General features: G+C 41.2%; 1 protein-coding gene across 2 annotated transcripts; it reads left to right on the top strand.

Annotated features, from left to right (window-relative positions):
• Positions 1–1,493: 1,493 nt before the first annotated feature.
• Positions 1,494–20,645, top strand: LOC126399030 (probable ribonuclease ZC3H12D). 2 transcript variants are annotated; one of them, XM_050058754.1, is made up of 6 exons: positions 1,494–1,582; positions 9,901–10,360; positions 14,209–14,348; positions 17,739–17,973; positions 18,144–18,250; positions 19,308–20,645. In XM_050058754.1, the coding sequence occupies exons 2-6, from the start codon at positions 10,071–10,073 to the stop codon at positions 20,207–20,209; spliced, it is 1,674 nt and encodes a 557-aa protein (XP_049914711.1). In that variant the 5' UTR covers positions 1,494–1,582; positions 9,901–10,070; the 3' UTR covers positions 20,210–20,645. The 2 variants fall into 2 exon arrangements, with proteins under 2 accessions (XP_049914711.1, XP_049914710.1); XM_050058753.1 differs by lacking the exon at positions 1,494–1,582 and adding an exon at positions 8,672–8,844.
• Positions 20,646–22,103: the final 1,458 nt, after the last annotated feature.

Here is a 22,103-nt window from a genome sequence, read left to right as displayed (position 1 = left end):
CAAGGTCGCGCAGAATTCATGGGGATTGGTTGGATTTGCGTTAATTGCTTGCAACATCCTGAAGAGGCAGATAATGAATACTTCTACGTTGACCGCTTTAAGTTTATTTTGATGCTCAAACTTCTGTACTTAGTAAAATTTAGAATACAGGACTTCAAACTGTAGCTGGGTATTTCTACACTGGGGTACTCCTCCCACCACTGTTCCACTAACTCATCTGTGTTCCACAACAGACTTCCCTCTCTGATATTTACTTCCTCTTCCCCCGTACACACGGCCCAATATAGAACAAGGGTGGTGATGATTTATGCCTCACCTTTGACTTAAGTTTATAACAGATGGGGGGATTTTTTACATTCATAAAATTTGGGCAATGGAAAATGGCTGGGTGGAGTGTGTCTCCATGGCACTGAGGGAATTCACTGGGGTCTCCCTCCTCCCACCTCACAGAGCCAGGGTGAAACATCTTTCCCCTCTCTTTACACAATCTCGAAACTAGGACGTCTCTGGCTGCAGGCTGAAGGGCAATGGTTAAAAGGAGTGTTCTGGTGTGAGATGAGGAGATAAAATACACCAGAGTGTCATCTTGATCTAAATGTCTTACAGATAAAAGTCTTGGTGAGATGCTTTCTGAAAACAAAAACTGTCTTTCATATGTTCCAAAGAAATAAACACATACAGGAAACGTGTCAAACGTGAGGCACAAGACATTAAGAACATGTCCATGACGAGGAGGTTTACACTAAGTGTATCAGGCGATATGTGACTGCAGATGCAAGTTTTGACATGAATCCTCTCTGTGATCATCAGCAACCACAAGCGCAGTTTCGTAGTCCCTTGTTTGAAAACGTCATTCTTAAGAAAGATTCACCACGCAATGTTTTGAATTTCCCGAAAATACACAGTTGTTTCGTAGGTTGAGACTGTGTGGTGATCAGAGATGGAAAATAAGTATTTCACATCGAAGCTGAAAACACTCTGAAAGGTGAAAGCACCAAGCAGCGTGGAAAATAAGGGTTTGCACAGCCTCACTCCCCCGGGTGGAACCACTGCTAGAGACTTCCCCATACGCCCACGCTGTGTGCACACCTCATTGTCACCTTTAACCTTCTGCAAAATCACAGAGCATGTGATCTGTGGTGTTAGTCACTTCTTTCCTGTGACATTAGACCTGGAAATTCAAAACCAAACATGAAATAAGCCGATAATATTATCAGCAGTTTGCTTGTGTTTTGGCCGAGGGAGCAGAACTGGGTTTACAGTCTCATGCTGATCCAAGCCTCCGCCTTGTCTTTAGATTTTCTCATGTCAGTTTCAGCATTGTTCTCTGCTGCTTCTGTCACTTACTCATGCTGTCAGTATGTTAACTTAAGGAATGCAAGAATGTCAAATGAGCTGTTGTTAAAGCTGAATGGTGGGTTGTCCTGTAGAAGCTGTCATACACTCCTGTCAGTCCAAATTCCTCCATAGACAGGGTCATGCACACATACCTTGTTAAGGACGTCCACTTATGCAAACACACACACACAGTGTAGGTGTACTGTGTAGCAGTCATGTCTTCTCTCGCTCTGCCTACTGGAAGGTCAGTATTACTTCTTTCTTTTTACACCACCAACTGTTCGCTAAAAAAAAGGTAGAAAACTAGAAAATTGCTGCTGAGGTGTAAATAGATTCATAAATTGTTAAAGATATGTTTGTGAAATTCTTAAAACTTAAAGCTGAGGCTGACACACTCAAAGGAGTTGAGGCGTTGAGGCACTTAAAGGGTTTAAAGTGTCCAATGAAATGTAAACAATGAAAGCACTTGACATGTCAGCTACATTGTACGCACTGAAAGAGGCTGAAGGCTTCAGTTCAAATAAAGGTGCTCGAACCATTTGAAATCAGTTGAAGTGTGACTGGTGAAAGCATTTGAAGTCTCAGTATCAAGTGCAAGGACTGTAGACAGGTGAAGTGTCAGTAAGCACAATAAATGGTAAATGCAGTTCAAGGGTGAGCACCAAAGGTTTTGAATGTAATTGTACTGAGAAAACCAACCAATCAATCAAATCAAAACCTCTGATTTAAGAAGACGTTAGGACGCTGTGTAAAACCTAAAAAAAACAGAATGCAATGGTTTGTAAATTATTTTTGATCTTCATTCAATTGAATACAGTACACAGACAAGATGTTTGATGTTCAAACTGACAAACTTTATTTCATAAATATACACAGTTTCTGAATTTGATGCCTGCAACATGTTTCGAAAAAGTTACGACGGGCCTTTTTACCACTTTGTTACACCACCCTTTCTTTTAATAACACTCAGTAAGTGACTGGGAGCTGAGGACACTCATTGTTAACGTCTTAAAAGTGAAATTGTTTCCCATTCTTGCTTTATATACGACTTCAGTTGCTCAACAGTCCGAGGTCTCCGTTGTCTTATTGTGTGCATCATAATGCGCCACACATGTTCAATTGGAGTCAGGCCTGGACTGCAGGCAGGAGTCTAGTACCTGGACTCTTTTACTACGAAGCCACGCTGTTGTAACACGTGCAGAATGTGTCTCAGTGTCTCGCTGGAATAAGCAGGGACGCACCTGAAAAAGACGTCGCCTGGATGGCAGCACATGTTGCTCCAAAACCGCCTTTCAGTATCCATGGTGTCTTCACAGATGTGAGAGTTACCCATGATGCCATGGGCACTAACACACCCCCATACCATCACAGATGCTGGCTATGACCTTTGAGCTGGGAACAATCTGGATGGTCCTTTTCCTCTTTAGACCGGAGGACACAACGTCCATGTTTGCCAAAAACAATTTGAAATGTGGACTCGTCAGACCACCGCACACTTTCCCACTTTGTGTGTGGACTGGATGTTGCTGATATATGGCTTTCACTTTGCGTGGTAGAGTCTGAACTTGCATTTGTAGATGCAGTGACAACATATGTATACTGACAATGGTTTTCCAAAGTGTTCCTGAGTCCATGTAGTGATATCCTTTATATAATCATGTTGGTTTTTAATGCAGTGCTGCCTGAGCAGTCAAAGGTCACAGGTGTTCAATATTGAATTTCAGCCCTGCTCCTTATGCACAGGGATTTCTCTGGATTCTCTGAATCTTTTGACAATATTATGGATTGTAGAGGGTGAAATCTAAAACTTCTTTGCACTTGTGTATTGAGAAATGTTCTTAAACTTCTGTAGTATTTGCCCGCACAGTTGTTCACTAAGTGGGGAACTTTGTGCCACAATTTCTTGTGAATGACTGAACCTTCCAAGGATGCCCCTTCACACTCAGTCATGGTATTTTAATCTGTTACCATTTAACCTGTTTATCTGTGGAAAGTTCCAAACCACAATGTGTTGGAAAACATAAAGCATAGTGACAAACCAGTTGCACCTAACCACTAAGTGCTTCTGAGGAGCAGTGAGTGACACAGTCCTACCAGTGCACAATGTTTTACTTTTGCTTTGCTACACAAGTCAAGCTGTTGCTATAACTCATGAAGGTACTCTTGTGAATGTTGTACATGATGTAGTCATGCTTTGCTAGCTGTCTTATTTATTTTACTTGAATAGATGTGACCAGCTTTTAATTACTTTTAATAACATATAGAAGCAACAGTATTCTCAGTAGCAGTAGTACTCAACCTTTTTCATGTCAAGGACCACTAAACTGACCCACATTAAGCTACATACAGGCATGTGATGAGATTCCGCTTCACGGACCTCCATCTGAAAAGATTTTGGTTGTTAGATATGATTAAGACCAGGAATAGTCATTGCTACGGCTGAGGAGATAACATTGGAGGAAGTGAAATGTATGATCAGAATAATCACTCTTGTGACTCTTACTCACACTGAGTTTAGTGAATTAGTGAAAAGAAACTATTCCCCATGGGGACACCACAGGTCCCACCTGATCAAGCCCAGATTCACCATGTCATTAACATGTGCCTGTTATCCAACCTATGCAAAAGCTACAGAAACAATCCTCTATCACCAAGTTCTGCTTTAGACTGGCTCTTAACAAGCAAAAGCACCATATATATGGACAAAAAAAAATTGCTGAAATTTGCACGTTTGTCTGGGGCAAAAAACATGTGATCTTTGTTCCAGTTTTGTATCCTATAGGCCCCTTTTAACAAAAACTGTACAGTAAAGGAACCGTGAGTCCTAACCTTTTGACCTCCATACTGGTCAGTAATGAGAAAGTAGCCAACAAAGCCTACAAGAGGCAATAGTACACTATAAAGATACTCTGTTACAAGTACAACCATTCAATATTTTACTAGAGTAAAATGTTTTCAAATGAAAGTTCATCAGGCAGCACAGTCCCTCCAGAGAGATTATTACTTAATTTATTTCCTAATGCAGTGGAGTATTTAGAGTACAAATAGGCTTCTCCACTCACTCAAACTGTAGGCCTACTTAAAGTCCAGATGAAACAGCATAGAGTGGTGCAGGAATGAGTCCTAAAACCAGGAAATGAGTTAGCATTTTAGCACTCCCAGTTCCCTCATCTCAGAGTGTCAGTGGATTTTTTTAATGGGTTTTTGGTAAAATGACTGAAATAAGGTCTGTGGTTGACACACTTAACAGAGTGGTAGTGTCTTTGTGGTGGCAACGTTAGATCGTGCGATCATGTAGTCCATTTGTAGCTGAATGGTAGCATTTTACTTCTGGTTACTGCCTTACAGCTTAAAAAACAAATCATAAAAGTGGTGTTCATTTATAAAGATTATCTTGCTGAATACCATTAAACGTGTAAGCATCATAAACTTTTGTTTGTCACAGAGCTTATTTTCTGCAATAATCCAAAATTGAATGGAAAGATTCCATTGGCTTTTTGGAGCGTTAGCGTCAGGACGATGCTAACTTCCACATCAGCCTACAAAAGATGTCATCCCTGCAGCACTCTGTTACGAGAGTATCTAGCTTCAGTATCTTGATGTATTTCTGAGTGAAACAGGATTAGCAGGCGGGATTCCCATGCGGAATATAATGTTGGAGGTAATTTGATTTAATTGTTGGAAACAGAGGCCTGGGACATAGCATACTGTTGCTGGTTAGCTAGCTAGCTAACAGCAGATTGATTTATGGGTGAATGCCCTGGTATTTTTAGTTGAAATTGGTTGGTAAATATGTATGTAAGCACGCAATATTTTTTGTTTTACAGGAAGAAAATATGACTGGGTTTTGATATAAGAATACAAAGAAGTGGGTTTTACGTTATTTTTTGTCATATATCGTTATATATGTGCACGATATGACCAGGGATGTGATCTAAAAGGGTTAACAATGCATTTTTAATTTTATCTTGACATTAAGAACAGTATTTTAGTAAATGTACTCAGTCATTACTCAACCCTGGCAATGTTTAGCATATGTATTAGAGTCTCAGCTGTTATGTTGGGTTGTAGTCGTCTTTTGGGTAACAGCTAAATGCCTTAAATTCCTGTAATGGAAGGTGTGAGCCGATGGCGCTCAAGCTTTACGACATATTGTAGGCGTTCCTGAACCAAATGATGATAGCTGGGTGGTTGAGTGACGGCTAAAGGCTGGGAGAGGGAGCTGCAGGCAGAGAAGTGTTGCAACTTATGTCTAACATGAATCATCTGACTGGAGACAATATCACGGCACAGTCCTGACTAATGCTGGCAAAGCGTATTTAACTTTGTTTATTTATCTTGTACTGATAAGTGTGCTATTCTTTTCCATGTCATTTTTTTTTTATTAAATGAAAATTAATTTCCTCATTGTATTAGCTTATTTCCACATCAGCATATTGCAGCCACCACGACTAACCAAAACTAAGAGTCCATGCTAACGGCTCTTTGAGGCTCTTTGAGGCTCTGCTTACTGTGAGCACAGTGTTGTTTTCAACATCAGCATGCTTACATGCTCATAATGACAATGCTAACATTCTCATGGTTAGCTGGTACAGGCCTCGTGTACACCAGGTTCACCATCTTAGTTTAGCCTGTTAGCAGCATGCTCTTGTTAGCACCACTTGCTAACTCAGCACTGAACACACACTGAGTGTTCCAAATACTACCATACTATATAGTATGCCAGAAGAAGATTTAGTATGTCCCAATACATATGTCAAATGCAGAATGCCAAAAATACCAGGATGTTCTACTACATCCAATCTGATTTTAAAGTATGCTAGTCTGACCCACAACCCACAGCCTTCAATAGGGGAAGGTTCATCACATTGACTGAGCCACAAACAGATGACAGCAATGTCGCAATGATGGATAAGAGTGCATTCAAGTAACTGATGACAATAATTGTCCAATAATTCTAGTAGGAATATGGTTTAAGTGAACAAAATCAAAATCAAATAATCATGAATATTACAAACAACAAAAGGACATACAGCTATAAAAATAACAATGACAGAACTGCAGATGTAATTTCACTGTCACAAATATAATATGTTAGAATCTATAATCTGTGTAGTTATAACTTAGTTAACATTAAAGTTAAACTACATACATCACAAAGTGACAACAGCAGATCTCCCGGTTGATTTTTGTTTCTACTGAGCTCGGTAAGTGGCGTTTGTTTTATCCCGAAGGTAATGGATGTAAAACCAAGAGGGTCAAAGTTCAGGGCATAATGTCATGACACAGTTGTATGTCCCAATTGTGTGTATACTGCATGCAAAAGTATGTACTTTTTAAGGGCAGCTGCAATACATACTAAAAGTTAGAATAAAAAGTATGTGATTCGGAAAGCACCCAAAGTACAGCTAATGCTAATGGGAATGTCACCAAACTCATTATTATCATGAATGTTTGCACAAATTGTTGTTCTGATTCAACAAGCAGTCAACATGTTGAGATATTTAACTTTATAGTGAAAACTTTGACCAGCTGGTGCCGCAAGAAGAAAGGTCAGAGGATCACCAAATATTAGAAGTCATCCTCTTGGGACCATGAATATCTGTACAAAATTTCAATCCATCCAGCTAAAAACGGTGGGAGCGTGGCTACAAAAGAACTAGTTTTTCACTGTGATAAGAAACTTTTATCATTATAACTTAATACACAAGCTATTTCTGTGTTATGTTTTTACTTTTCTCATTATTGTTACATACCAAATTATGTTAACACATAACCAGTCATGGTGCAATTCATTGTATTACTAATGTAGGCTACAGTGTCTTACCATTGACTGGAGTATTTTTTTTTAATCTTTTCTTTTTACAATAGAAGGACAGCTATGGAAGTTTGTTGTTCAGACAACATACCAACTTATAAACTAAAGGTTTCTTGTAATGGGATAAGTCTGTGTATCATTATAACAACAAACATTTCTGATGTATTTTTACAATGCTGGTACACCGGTATTACTTTGTAATGAGACAGACAGCTTTTTGATTTAAATATATAACAATATGTTGCTAAAACGTTCTATTAAAACAGAATAATTCTCTGTGTTGTGGGCTAATATTGTGGAAAATATACAGATATATTTCCTGAAACACAGTGTTCTATACCTGTCTTTAATCGCTAACTCACAACGTGCCTGTCCTGAAGTATACATGAAAAATTCCAATCAGCAATTTCATCACAGATTCTTGTTCTGCCCCTCCTAGATTCACATACACACACACATACACACACACACACACACACACACACACACATACACACACACACACACACACACACACACACACACTGAAAGCCCATTGGTTAGTTTTTTGCATGTCCAACATCCTGGTTAGATAAAGATACTGCTATTTCATTGTGAATTTTACATTTCCTGTTCCTACTGTTGTTCATGCTTCCCTTGTCCTGCCTCTGTCTCTGTAGACACACCAGCTTTATTCAACATCAAAGAAAAACTGCATGCTGGGAGAGCTAGTAAATGGGTGTGTATGGAGATCCACATTGTGTGTGTGTGTGTGTGTGTGTGAGCACAGTCTGTGCACTTGGATCATTGCAGTTCTCAGAATAAAGGTCAGTTCAGGTTAACTGTGTCCCCAGCGTGTGTCAGTTTATGGTTTCAAATTACCCTCAATAATAATGACAATAACATAAAAATAATCAAACTATGATGAAAATTCCATCCTCTAAAAACAAACACGGTGCTCAGCTATTTTTAGCCGTCTGTGTGACAGCCCTGTTCACTCAGCTGTTTGGAGCCTCAGTCAAAGTTGTCTTTGTTCAGCTGACTGACAGTAGACAGTATTTATTTATCTGTATGAGTGTCGATTGATCAGGTTTCACACTCTATTGTCGTTGCTGAGATTCCGTGAAGATTAAACTGTGACACTTTGCGTCACTGTGTGGTTTTGTGAACGTCAATCTGAACGTGAGTATCTTGTGTTTTGTTGTGTTTTATGTTTACTATCTGCAGCTGAAGATCATTTCATGACAAACAGACAGACAGAGAGTGGTGTCAATCTTCTCATCGAACTCTGTGCCAGAAGACATGGACTAAAATAAAATTAATATACAGAGCATGAATGACTAATAAAACCTCAGATGCCTCAGTCTAACCCTGACATTCCTCCTGGTGCTGCTCTGTCACAGACATTCAGTCAGCATATATTTCACCACACTACAGGAAGAGCTGAGAAAGAAGAAGGGTGAAGTAAATCCCTCAGGCTCCTAGATCAGCCCTGACTCCAGATGAGGAAGTAGTGATCACACATATACAGAGTCACAGAGGCTGGTCACAGAGGCTCTCCTTTTCTCAGCAGCGAGCTGCTACTTCCTCCTCTGAGTAATAAGAGCAGCTTCACACAGAGCGACTGACTGACTGACTGAGAGAAGCATACACACAGAGGCACAGCGGGACAGACACACTCATGCTCCGATCCGGCACTTGTTAAATGTGTAAGTACAGAATCAGACAACTTGGGTCATGTGACAATGTAGCTCTGCTGTTGGTGTTTTAATGTGAATTTCTCAGGCAGAGCCGTCTGTCTGGTCTTGTTTAGACTTGTTGGATTGGGAGAGACAAGTGTACCACAGTGAGATTGTGTGCTGACTTGTGTTGCAAAGAGCAAAGGTTGCTGGAGTTTGTGAGACAATGGAGCAGAGATAATCATTTCATTTTCAGGGTAGAAAATGAGTCTGAGGACCTTGTTGATGAACTGAACTCAGCAGCAAAGGATGTGGTTTGGTGCAGGTTGTAGCAAGCCTTTGCAAAGCCAAGCCCCGTGCACAGGGAGGGACGCCTGAGAATAAAAACACCTCTTTTCCTCATACTTCAAATGTCAAGTTGACACATCAAATGCAGTAAAAGCTAATCAAACCATCTTGCATAGCAAGGGATCAAAAAGACTTGGGAATGAAAAATGCTTCAAAGCATGATGGATATGCTTCGTCTACAGTGATAGACCCAGCACGCCTTCTCGGTCACCGTTACAGTGCTTTTGTGTTTTCAGTGTTTCAAGTGTTGTAGTGTGTGAGAAGTTTGTTAAAGTTTTGCGCTCAGAATAGCTCTGCTGTGGGAGGAAAAGTGAAAGAAGTGGGGTTGAGTCAGCCTCCCTTACATCAGTGCGATCTCTCTTTTGGCCATGAAGTTCAGGGGGTTTCCAGAAAAAGCAATAAAACATGTGTGGAATGGGGTGAGGCTTGTTGCATTGATACCCACACTCACACTTCAGTTCCATTCATGTTTGTTTTGGTAACTGACCTCAATGAAACTGGAGATAAAATTAGAGCAGTGATCAGTGTGGACCTCTCTTGGTGTGTGTGTGTGTGTGTGTGTGTGTGTGTGTATGACAGGGGCTTTCTTAACCAGCATGACGTCAGCCGGTGTTTGCGCTTGCGTTGGCAGTCATGAGCTTGTGGTTACCAGAGCAGGTTCTATCAGCGGGGCGCCAAACCTCATCGATTTGTCCAAAAACCCCTGTGTGACCGCAGCTCTGCTTCCTGTGTTTACAGCCACAGAGGTTGACTCTGCCTCTATCCTCTTTTGACACCTGTCAATCGTTTGAAAACACAACCCGTTGCCGTGGAGACGGGCCCACAATAAGGAGGCGAGGAGGATTCCCCAAGCCAGACAAGACCTGAGAAGTCAAGAGGAGAGGAAACATTCTGAATCAGCCTCCACGATGGACCAGCAGCAGCACGCCAAGGTAGAGCGATTTCTCAAGTTGGGGTACTCTCACAGTGACATACTGAGGGTGCTGGAGAGCCTCCGCCATGACGCACAGACCAATGATATCCTGGAGGAGCTGATAAAGACTTGCCACACCCGCAGCAACAAAAGTCTCCCAAATAGCCCCAAGTTGGTGTCCAGAGGCTGCAGCCCTGGTCCCACCCAGCCCAGACCTGGAGGAGACAGAGAAAAAGTTGCTGACTTCAGACCAGTGGTTATTGATGGAAGCAACGTGGCCATGAGGTGAGTCAACTTAGTACATCTATCATTGCTTGTCTTATGTCTTTTGTATGTTTATGAGCAGCTGCAGTAATGGAGGAAGAAGGAAGTGCAGAAGAATTATCAGCAAAATGTACCTAAAGAATCAAAAGTATTTGTTGGGGAGTGCCATATTATTTCATCATTATCTGATGATTAAACTGAGGCCTTAATACATTAGCAGGATTTTAATTCTAGTCAGGTTGGAGCTGATTGAATTGCTCTATATGCTGTTGGATCATTTAATCTTGCTTGGGGCACCAGGGGAAGGTTGCCTAGGGCACCAAATGTGCTCGCTCTGCCACTGCAAGTATAAAGTTATATAGAAATACTTAAGTGAAGTGCAAGTATCTCAAAGTTGTACTTAAGTACAGTGCTTGACTAAATGTACATAGTTTTTTTCAACCACTTTCCAGCTGGTATTTATTCTCTGGCCAAGCCAAACATATTTCACAAATATTTCACATTTCTTTCTCTTTACTTCCTGGAAAAAATACTTTCCTCAGGTGTGAGGCTTTAGAATAACTGAGATGATCATACATGTGTATAACTGAATTTAAGATAATGGAAAGATAACATTAAGACTGCACTATTTTCGTGTCTATTTGTGTCAAATTGTGTTTCACTTCACAGATTTGATTTCACCACACTTCCTCTTTAAAGATGTGGGAAGTGAAAACAAAAGGCGTACCTATATATTTCTCTTTGCTTCCACTCACTTCAAGATTATTTAGCGCCTGAAGGGCAAAGTGACATGTTTAATGTCACCATCAGGTTCGAGCTCTCTAGATGATTCTCCTATTCGGCATGACTTGCAGTATGTGTAACATAATACTGAAATGACATTCCTGCATCACGTAATCACACGTTAGCTACCATTATGTTCCTGACCTAAATTAGTAACAAGGAAGTTCTGAATCGAAATTTGCTCCAACAACAATCAGGGCAAGTGGGAGGAGGACCTGATATGAATTCAGAATAGAAAACAAAAGAGCAATGTGTTCACAGCACATATTCCTGTAAGGACATGAAGTGAGGGGAAAGAGGACGAGGGCTGAGGTACTTCCGTCACACTTTTTATTCTCAGGAGATGCAGTTGAACTTTAGCCCGGCCTCAGGCATGAAATCTCAGAGGGGAGACTTTTCTTTCTGTTTCCCTGTTGGTGTCAGAGTTATCCTGATCTGATTCAGTATTGCACTTTGAGTAATTTGGAGGACTTGTGAGAGACAGATTATAAAAAGCAGCAGATGAGATAATGCTGAGTGTTAGTCCCAGGTAGAGCTCAACCTCCAAAAACATTGGTTCCTACATTTCCCATAATGCAACTCAATTAGGAATGTCAGTTTCTGTTAATTTTGCTTTTGATAGCCCGACACCAAAGCACTATCCATTTAGAGATGGTGATGTTTTAATATTTTGTGATGGAAATGTCTTGCCTTTTATTTTCTGTTAGCTTTGCTTACAAACAGAGGGCTAAGTGTGTTAACATGCGGAAAAAGTGCCCACTGGCCCACCCTCCGATCTCCACTGGTTCGCTAACATTAGCCTTGGCGGCTCTGCACTTAGCGCCACCTGCATTGGGTGGGAGCTAGCTAGCTGGACGGCTCATTTGCTAGTAATTCTGTCTCAGTGGCGGCACAGCATGACTGTGGAAAAATGGCGCCCACCTTCTGGTTTCCCCCCCAAGTAGCCCCAGTGAGTAGGCGACTTCATTTTGTGCCCCAAACCCCCCTTTAGCACTGTTAACTATGTTAGCACCACTAGCCGTGCTGACACTGCTAACCATGCTAACAGAGCTAGCAGTAGTTAACAATGCTAAAGAGGGTATGTGGTTCAAAATTCGGCTGCTTACTCTGCTTGGGACAGGGTGACCTTGGAGACCAGAGGGTGGGCACATGTTTCCAGAGCAACGCTGCTGGGTCAAGATGGTGTTACAAGTAGTAGTCGCAGAATGAGTGATGCCGCTAGCTATCATTTGCTCCCACCAGAGCTAGGTGGTGCACAGTGCAGTAAACTAAAGATTAGCAAAATTATCCTTAAAACCAACTTGCATAACTGCTCAAAAAAATTTTAAGTAGGTTAACAGTTAACATTGCTAAAGTCAGAATCATCTTTTGTTGGACCCTCCCTACCCAGTAAAATCTCACATTTTTCTTAGCACCCCTAGTGTGTAACAATTTCTTAAATAAATCTGTAGTATCCAAACCCAAACCAATTTACTCAGTCTCACATATAATATCTGACTTACATTCACAAGGTGGCCAAAAACATGACTGAATGAATGCTAATGTTGCTCTGTGCTACTGGATGTGTAAATAGGCAAAAATATGCTAACATATTAGCTACAACAACTTTATAAGATGTTTAAATGTAAGTGTTTACAGCTGGTTGTGTTGACCCCAAGTGGCTAAAAAAAAAAGTAAGAAAAATCAATTATTGCAACTTTAAACCAGCCAACAGTATATGACCACATTAAAATACTTTGCAGAGGCACCAGTCTTCAGAATGAGTCGTTTTACATTTGATTTCTCACATTTTATTAGTTATTTTATTAGTTAGACAGTTAGTTCCTTATGACTGCTTGTTTCCATTATGGCTCTGCTCTTAACATGTGTCTGGTGCTTTCATAAGCTAATATGGGCAATGTTTAACTTAACTTATGGGCCCATTCAAGCAATAAAATATACACCAAGTCTGCAAATAAAGCAGCTCGCTGAATGTGCAGCTCTCTGAAAGCACTGATTATATTTGGTAAAGAGCTACTGTAAGAATAAAGTATCAAGGAAATATTCAAAGTCAACTTGATGCACCAATTAAGTTACGCAAGATACACGTATTCGGAATCTATTAACTACCTCATGCCAAGCCTCGTCTTTCTTACCTGTTGTATGCAAAGTGTCTCGCTACTTCCTGCTGAGAGTGAGAGGGGAATCCCCAGTGTGCGTGCACGCACACACATACACTTTCTACCTTCTCCCGCAGGCAAAACGATCCAGTTTACTTCTGCAGTAGCTCTTGAATGCATCCTGGTAATGCAAGTGTTAGAGCAGGTTTGAATTTCAGAGAACAGATGTTTGTCAGATGTACTAACAGATCTGATAACAGGTCAGACATTGCGGCAAGTTATGATCATGATTTCCACATTTCTCTTTCAATAACTTTTTCAAGGTCTAGTTCAGGGAAATGTCATGCTTCAGGGTTAACATGAACATAGAGGCCTTGTTTCTTCACTCAAGATCTTATCACGTCAAAGAAAATGTGTAAACTGCTATAAAATATCAGCCATGACTCTTCCCTCGGGATGTAACATTTTAAAAAATACTTTTAAAGCCGTCCATCATTTTTCCCAAAAAATAAGCCCTTATTCTGTTTTTCTCAAATGTACAAAGCTCTAAGGACTTCTCGGCACTGGTGTATTCCTATCATGTTCACTGATCAGAAGCTTTGATAAGTTATTATCAGGGTTTAGATTTGATAACTCTACCAAATGCTGCCAGACATGGTTTTCCTTGCTGTGTGAGAAAACTTTAGTTTCTCAATATAAAAATCTTGCCGCTGTTTCGTAAGGCACAATCATTTACAGTAAAATTTAATTTTAGGATTAAGGAGAGATTCACGCTTTGCTACAGAGTGCACGTGAACAGTCTCAGTTCTGCGTTAAGTTACTCGTCTCTATGCTTTTGCAGTTGTGTTTTAGAGAACTCTGAGCCTTGCAACACCGTTTACTTCCTCAAAAAGGGAGAAGAGATACGTGTGTGTGCATAACGTGCAGAGAAACACAAAAGAAGAAGTCGTTTTTTTTTTGTTGACTCCAGCTTCTGTGTCTTTGTAGCCATGGCGACAAGAAGGTGTTTTCGTGCCAGGGCCTTCAGCTGGCAGTGAACTGGTTCAGGGACAAAGGGATGCGAGACATCACCGTGTTTGTTCCCCTGTGGAGGAAGGAGCAGCCGCGACCTGAGGCACCCATCACCGGTAAGGTCACCTGACTGAGCTGAGGTGGCACTGTCTGCTCATTCTGACACCCTGTGAGGTCAGTTTAAGGGAAGTGCCACCGCTCACATGCTATTTGTGTTCTTTAGGACAGTTAAATCAGAGTTTGTGTGCACATTTTCTCCTTTCTGGGCTCAAGTCTGACCTCACCCAACTGTGATGTCATATTAACATCACAGTTAACATAGCTGCAGGTCGTTTATAGACAATGAATGAAATGTTGCGGTGACTGTGCCACACAACAATAACCTTCTGATTAAAGCACTGTTAATCAGGACCAACCAGAATTTAAACTTCTTTCATGGATGCACCCACACTTAAATTTTGTGTCAACAGTGTGAGCATTGTAGCAGAGCAGGATTTGACAGAACCCAACTGCACAGAATAAATGTTGGCATTTACGTTACTGCAAACCAACATTTTACATATTGTGGATATGTTGAAGTTTTCTGTTTCTTTACAATTCAGTTTCAATTGTATGTTGTGACAGTGCTTTGGTTAACTTGTAGTTAGGTTTAGGCACAAAAACCACTTGGTTAGAGTTAGAAAAACATAATTTTTTGGTTTGAAATGCCCAATTGGTGGCTGCAAACACAGCTGGACATGTCCCAAACTGTTGTTAAAAAAGCCCCTGTTTGGTCACTAAAACCACAGCTGAACATGTCCCAAACTGTTGTTAAAAAAGCCCCCGTTTGGTCGCTAAAAACACAGCTGAACATGTCCCAAACTGTTGTTAGAAAAGACCGTTTGGTCGCTAAAACCACAGCTGGACATGTCCCAAACTGTTGTTAAAAAAGACCGTTTGGTCGCTAAAAACACAGCTGGACATGTCCCAAACTGTCATTAAAAAACATCCGCTTTTGGATGGATCAGTGGTCTTGTGCCATCTGCTGCTTTGCAGACAGCCCATCTATATGTCACACCATCAACCATCCCCTCCTCCTCCTGATGAGAAACTGAGTTCTGAGATACGTCATACAGATAAAGCATGTGACTGTAACATGTATGTATGCCAAAATTTTATTGTGGTGACTGGGCTGTTTGACATGCCAGCTTCCTTATACAGGCACGTCATGCAGCTTCTAACAGAGTGTTTCAGGCTTGAGCTGCAACATGCTCCACTGTGTTCACCTGCCAGTCTCTAATTGTTTCTGTCTGCTGTTTGCTGCTGAGCAGGTAGTGTACATTGAGTTTATCAAAGGTTTTTCTCTAAAACAGTTGCAGCTGTAAACAAGGTTGATGGAAGCAGAGTTAAACAAAAAGCTAAAAGAGGCTGAAAAGTTCAATGGAGCTGAGGGAACTAAATCTCGACCCCTTTCACCTTAAACATTGTGATTTAATCTATTGTTAATACAAGATGAATATTGATTAGCTTTAACTTGCAAACACAGCCTTTAGATACAGAGTCCCAACATCAGCTCCCATATTTTGGTGACTGTAATTACAGCCAAACTCCTATCGGCTGTTCACCAGCCTGAGGATAATCTAACCATCAAACTTAATGAAATACAGTATGTTCAGAATGTTAAACATATATGAGGGCTGAAACAAAGACTTTTGAATGACAAATTAATTGCTGATCAGGAAACTAACTTAAAAAAAAAAAAATGTAACTATATAATCAATAACCATGTTAAAATAATCCAGCCACTTTAATGTACAAATATTTTTAATATAAGAAAATATCAGTTTTGCTGTTCTTCATCTCTTAATTCTAAGTAAAATGATGCATTTTACACTCACAGCAAAAACTATTGGATTCATTTGAATAAACGGAAGAAAAAATAGAAGCCATTACACTGAGTAGGAATTCCTTATCACCAAAAATCAAGGAAATAAGAACAAGTATCATATTTGCAACTGTACAGGCCACTCAGGCAGGTTATCTTCATCCTGTTTGGTTTCCAGTGACGACAGTCCATCTGATGAGTTTCACCCAGTTCCACAGTGAAAAATAAGTATCAAATTGCCCATGAAAACATCTCAAACAATAAGGAAGTGTAACCACCAAAACTATAATCCAGTATCTTGCTCATGTTGGATCAAGTTGGCTAAAAATATCTTCTTTCCTGAAAGCGATCACCAGCAGTTTATAAGGAAGTGTTCTCGGTGCCAAGTGCAGTTTCACACCTTTTATGATCATGGTGTAAAGCTCACTATCAAACAAGCAGACTAAGATAAAGATAAAAGCTTATATGGACTGCAGCGTGCAGGTTGTCCCTACAACCAGCGCAGACTTGTTTTCTTACGTTAATATTTCCGTGGCTGTTATCTTATGTTTATGGAACATGACTATGTGCTGCATGCTCAGACACAATCATACACTAACCTTTTAATGGTTCCACACAGGAAAAAAACGAAACAATTCTCAGTACTAACTTTATTTTATTTTTTCAAGTGACTTTTTGATCATGAGCTCAAAAATAGATCTATAAATAAGGATATGTATTTATTTATGATCAAACTAGACCTGAAGATAGATTTCCAGTGTTCTGTGCACCTCAGCAATTTAATATAATATATAAACTGCAATACAGCCTTTGTAGTGATGGGTCAAATCTGCTCAGCCGTGTGTTGGTGCAAAAGCTGCAAACTTACTGACTTGTATTCATACACAAGGAAACTAAGTATTTCCTGCACTTCAAAGTGGACAGTGCCCCCAGTGATCAGGGTGAAGTGGTCAAAGTGCACAAGCTTTGTTGTGCTTAAACCTGACTTTGGTGAATCATTACCAGTATTAGAAGTTTCACACAAACATTTTCTTAATCATTTAATTTAAATGAAAACACCTAAAATCTGTTGCTTTTTTTTTTTTTTTTGTTAAAGGTGTCTATATTGTGTCTATATAGGTGTCTATAGGTGTAGACAGCAGCAGTGGATGCAAGGGACATTTGCCCCTTAATATTTAGCAGTGCATTTGTCCCCCCCACCAATAAAAACATGAAGGTAACAGAAGTTGACGACATTTAGATCATAAATTGATGCAGAACAGGCACAAAACTGTGCATTAAAATTCACCGGAATGTAGAAAATTAGGTGTTCGATGCCCAAAATCTTCTAGTGGAGAACCCCAAACCCCATTTCTTAAATGTGCCATTAACTTCCTGGCAGAAACCCACCTAAAAAGGTCTAGGCCTGAAAACTGCAGTGCACCCTGGGAAATTTGGGGGGGTAACATACTTTAAAGGTAGTAATGGCACAGTCAGGTTGAACTAACTAATGTGCTTCACCAAACTACTGAGATGACCATTAAAGCGTAGACATTCTTGATTTTTTCAGGCACAAGAAAGACCAGATCATTGCTAGCCCTGGGCTTGTAATAATAAGCCTTATAATAACAATAAAACAACAATATTCTTATTGGTTTTGTAGATCAACATATTCTCCACGAGCTGGAGAGAAGGAAGATCCTGGTGTACACGCCGTCCCGCTGTGTGAACGGGAAGAGGGTGGTGTGCTACGATGACCGCTACATCGTCAAGCTGGCTGTCGACTCCGACGGCATCATTGTGTCCAACGACAACTACCGTGACCTGCAGACGGAGAACCCCAAGTGGAAGAAGTTCATAGAGGAGAGGCTGCTGATGTACACGTTCGCTAACGACAAGTAAGTCTGATAGCAGCTTTGGGCCACTGTACACATGCAGGGGTGTGTGCGGAGTGTGTAGGGGCAGAGGGAAAAGGGGCACCTATTCTCCACACATACAGTAGATAGAGAGACCCAAAATGTCACATGTGATATCGCCTGATCCTGACTGTGTCTCTGTGCTGCTGCAGGTTCATGCCTCCAGATGATCCTCTGGGAAGGAACGGCCCCACCATTGATGATTTTTTGCGGAAGAAGCCGTGGACCCCAGACAACAAGCTGCAGCATTGTCCTTACGGTTGGTTTACTCTTCTGTTTCACCCAGCAACAGATACAACAGCTCAGGTTACACTTCCTCGTACTCTCCCAGGGGATTAAATCAGTACAATGACAACCAGTTTAGGGAAACTATCTGCAGTACATTTTTGCTCTACTTAGCTGTGTTGTGCTTTAAGCTAAATGCTAACGCCAGCATGCTAACATGCTCAGAATGATCATTCTGACTATTATGACGATTTGTATTATGAGTTTTTCAACCGTGGAGGTTTTATATTTGTAAAACTTTCCTTGACATGACTACTGTGTATATTCTGTGGGCCGCATACCAATGCACCAGAGGAGCAATTCTTATTAACATCTGTCCATCATTAAGAGTCAACAACGTCTTTCTGACATCATGTTGACATCCGGTCTCAGCAGGGGCCGCATTGCAGACACTGTCTGATTGACCACAGTGTATTTTTTAAATTATCCAACTGGATTAGAAAAGATTTCACAACACCAAAGTGTTTCGTCTTGCCATAGAGGAAGTATAAAGTCCAGGAACATCACCCCACTTGGAGTTTCAAGATGTCAAGTCAACTGAAAAGTGGAAGTTGTGCCTCACTGAAACTTTGATTTCAACACATAATTATCTTTCTTATTAGTAGCATTTTTATAAGTGAGCGTTTTCAGAGAGGTGTAGAGCCAGTAGGGGGTGCTGTTTTCTTGTCCGTCCTTACTCCTCAGTGACTCCGGACTGAGGCGTATGAAACTTGTAGAGGGCCAACCCATCTGTCATGAAGAGATTAGCTGACGAGTGATTTATTTGCCCGCCTGTCAGTCAGTGATTGGGCCAGAGAGACACCCGGGGGATCACTTCAAAGAGTTCTACAGTAGTAAAGTCTGTCCGCACAAAGAGAGCACGAGGTTACAGCCGGTTTATGTGTGAAGCAAAGTGTGTTTACAGTCGTGCAGACAGGAAGAGAGGGCTCGCAGCGCACTCAGACACACACATCCTGTGTTGACAGTTTCTTCAGGAGATACATGTTGACATCTGCGGAGCCCAGAAATAATCTCTTCTTTCTTTCTTTTAGGAAAGAAGTGTACTTACGGAGTCAAGTGCAAGTTCTACCACCCAGAGCGGGCCAACCAGTCACAGCTGTCTGTGGCCGATGAGCTGAGAGCGCTGAGAGACAGAGCCAAGAACTTCTCGCCCAAACCCAGCCTGCAGGACACACACTGCTGCCCTGCTGTGTATCAGCCGGAGCACGGATACATTTCATCCACCCCTCCTCCGCCCCTGAGCGCAGATGATCAATCCCTCAGGGCTTCACCCAGCGAGCAGTTCTTGTATCACAGAGACACCAGCAGCCCGAGGAGCCAGCCAAACACCACCCTGCACCTCTGCCCGAGCCCGGATGTGGACGAGGCCTTCAGCTCCATGGACAGCTCCATGTCCAGGCTCTACATCCATGATGTGCCCCACAGCTACAGCAGTGGCGTGGCCAGCTACAGCCTGAGCCACGACGACTACTCCTCATCAGGGTCCTATGGCGGGAACACCCAGAGGCCCTGCCTGAGCGGAGGTTACTACCCCCATCAGAACGGCTCAGTGTCCTGCGAACGCCCCATGTGCAGCCACTGTAGGTGTGCTCACCAGGAGACAAGGGTGTCCCACCACCAGAACCACCCAGCATGGGGTTCCTGTCCAACTCTGCCTCCACATAACAGGGAGCATCCTGGTTATTATTCAGAGAACCAGTACTCGAGACAGCACTCCAACAGACAGAGCCACAGCTTACCAAGGGACCCATGGGTGCAGGGCAGAGCCAAGAGTCCATCCAGCGAGCAGAGGAAGGGCCTGAGGAGCCAGCTGAGCACCCTCTTCCCTCAGAGCATGGTGGAGCAAGTCATGAATACTTACCCACACATCACAGACATGTCTGAACTGATCCCTCTCATCCAGAGCCACAGGACCAGTCACATCTCCTTCTAGATTAGAAAGACTTTTTTTTGACTCAAACTGAGTCCACATCGTAGTTCTCATCCCAGAAACAAAGTGAAAACTGAGAAAAAAATCTGCTTACATACGAATCATACTGTGGCAAGCTTGCTTGAGCTCATCCCAAACTCAGCCTTTATCTTAAGCATTAAAAGTGACTCGATCTGATGAAGTCTTGAAAATGTAGCAGACTGAATGCTGTTTCTTTAGTATAAAAGTGCAATGCACTACGCTCCATACATGCTACGTATTGTAGCAGTGAAAATATTTTATTAAAGCAGCATGTGTTGTTTTTCTCATGTTGCCTCAAAGTGAGGAACTCTATCGTACCATTCTGTACTTGTGTAAAGAATGGCATCGACCTATTTTTATATAAATTCTAGAGGCTTGTGTTTTTGCTGTTCCTGTGAAATAAAAGCACTCAAATCACTCCGGATAATTGTCAGTGATTAACTTGTCCTTAAAGGTGGGTAATACAAGTATGGAAGCCCATTTCTGCCTGTGTGATGGAAGAAAAACAATCCTTTATCGAAATAATGACTAACTTATCTCAACATGACTCAGTATCTTAAAATAATGGAAACTTTTTTAAATTAGTCAGAATCCAGATACTGAGAGAGAGAGAGAGTTTCAGTCTGCAAAATGGAAGTAGATGAACAAGATATTCACAGTGCTGATTGAAATTTCGAGCTGCTGCTGCTCTCTGGTGGTTGAACCCACCAGTGTTGCTACACTACATTTAGTGATGACACAGCAGGTGTTTTCCATCAAAGACAAATACCTGCTGCAACATGCTGAGAGCTCTGGTCTGGGTTTAAAAGGAAATATCCTGACTTTATTTCCCCATATTGGAAAGCTGTTGAGATATTTCAGTCTGGCTCAGGGGGTTATCTACAGGGCCCAGGTGTTCAGAAGTAATCTGATCGGATTTTGGCTATCGGATTGAATCAAATCTTGAAGATGGGTTGTCCAAAAGAAAAACAGAAATTCTGATATCAGATTCGATCACATAATCCAGCTTCTGTTTTGATCTGGATCAAACCTCCAGTATGTGTTGTTCAAAACTTTATAGTGGGGTGGCTGGGATACCTTTGATCCCAAAAAAATCAGGAGTATCCTGATTGCAGCAGAAGGGTGGATTACAGGAACAAAGTGCTATAAAACCTTTAAATTGGTCAAATATATATACACTTATTCAGATTTAGCACGTGACTTGTTTAGCCATTACAGTGACCAAATAGAAAAAGTAGGCATTAGGTTACCTATTAAGCCTTACAGTACTGGATAAAGGATTTCGTCCCCATAAAATAACCCCCAAACATCTGTTGATATCAAACAAAAATACTTAATGTTAACCTTCATTCGTCACTTTATAGTAGTTGCAATGACACAGTCAAAGGTAGTTTCCAACAACTGGAATTGTCTCTTCAAATAAACACAGAAAGTGAACCCAAGCTTCTACTATACTTGTTCTTAACGTGGCTAGTAGACTACATTGTGATATGTAATTCTACTTATAGCACTGGTTGTTAGGATACTGTTATCCTGGAAATCTGAATCCGGATCAGGGTGAACCAATGTTGTTTTGAAAAACCAGCATAAAAGTAAGATGGATTAGCTGATCATGGATAGCAAAACAACATTCTTTGATCTGGATCATTCTGATCCCTATCAAAGTCCTTGAAGTACTGGGCCCAGGTCTGAAAATTGAAATCAGTGCAGAAGTGCCTTGAACCTGCATTCTTTCTAATGGCCAGCAGGGGGTGACTCCACTGGTTGCAAAAAAAAAAAGAAGTCCAATTGTTTAGAAGTCTGTGAAAAATTCACCCTACCTCTCACTTGATTTAATGAGTTTATGGTCTCAATCTTCTTCAATACAGCATGATTT

The sequence above is a fragment of the Epinephelus moara genome, chromosome 12 (genome assembly GCF_006386435.1).
Source record: "Epinephelus moara isolate mb chromosome 12, YSFRI_EMoa_1.0, whole genome shotgun sequence".
NCBI classification, from domain to species: domain Eukaryota; kingdom Metazoa; phylum Chordata; class Actinopteri; order Perciformes; family Serranidae; genus Epinephelus; species Epinephelus moara.
The sequence above is the reverse complement of the archived record's forward strand: the minus strand, read 5'-3'. Positions and strand labels throughout refer to the sequence as shown.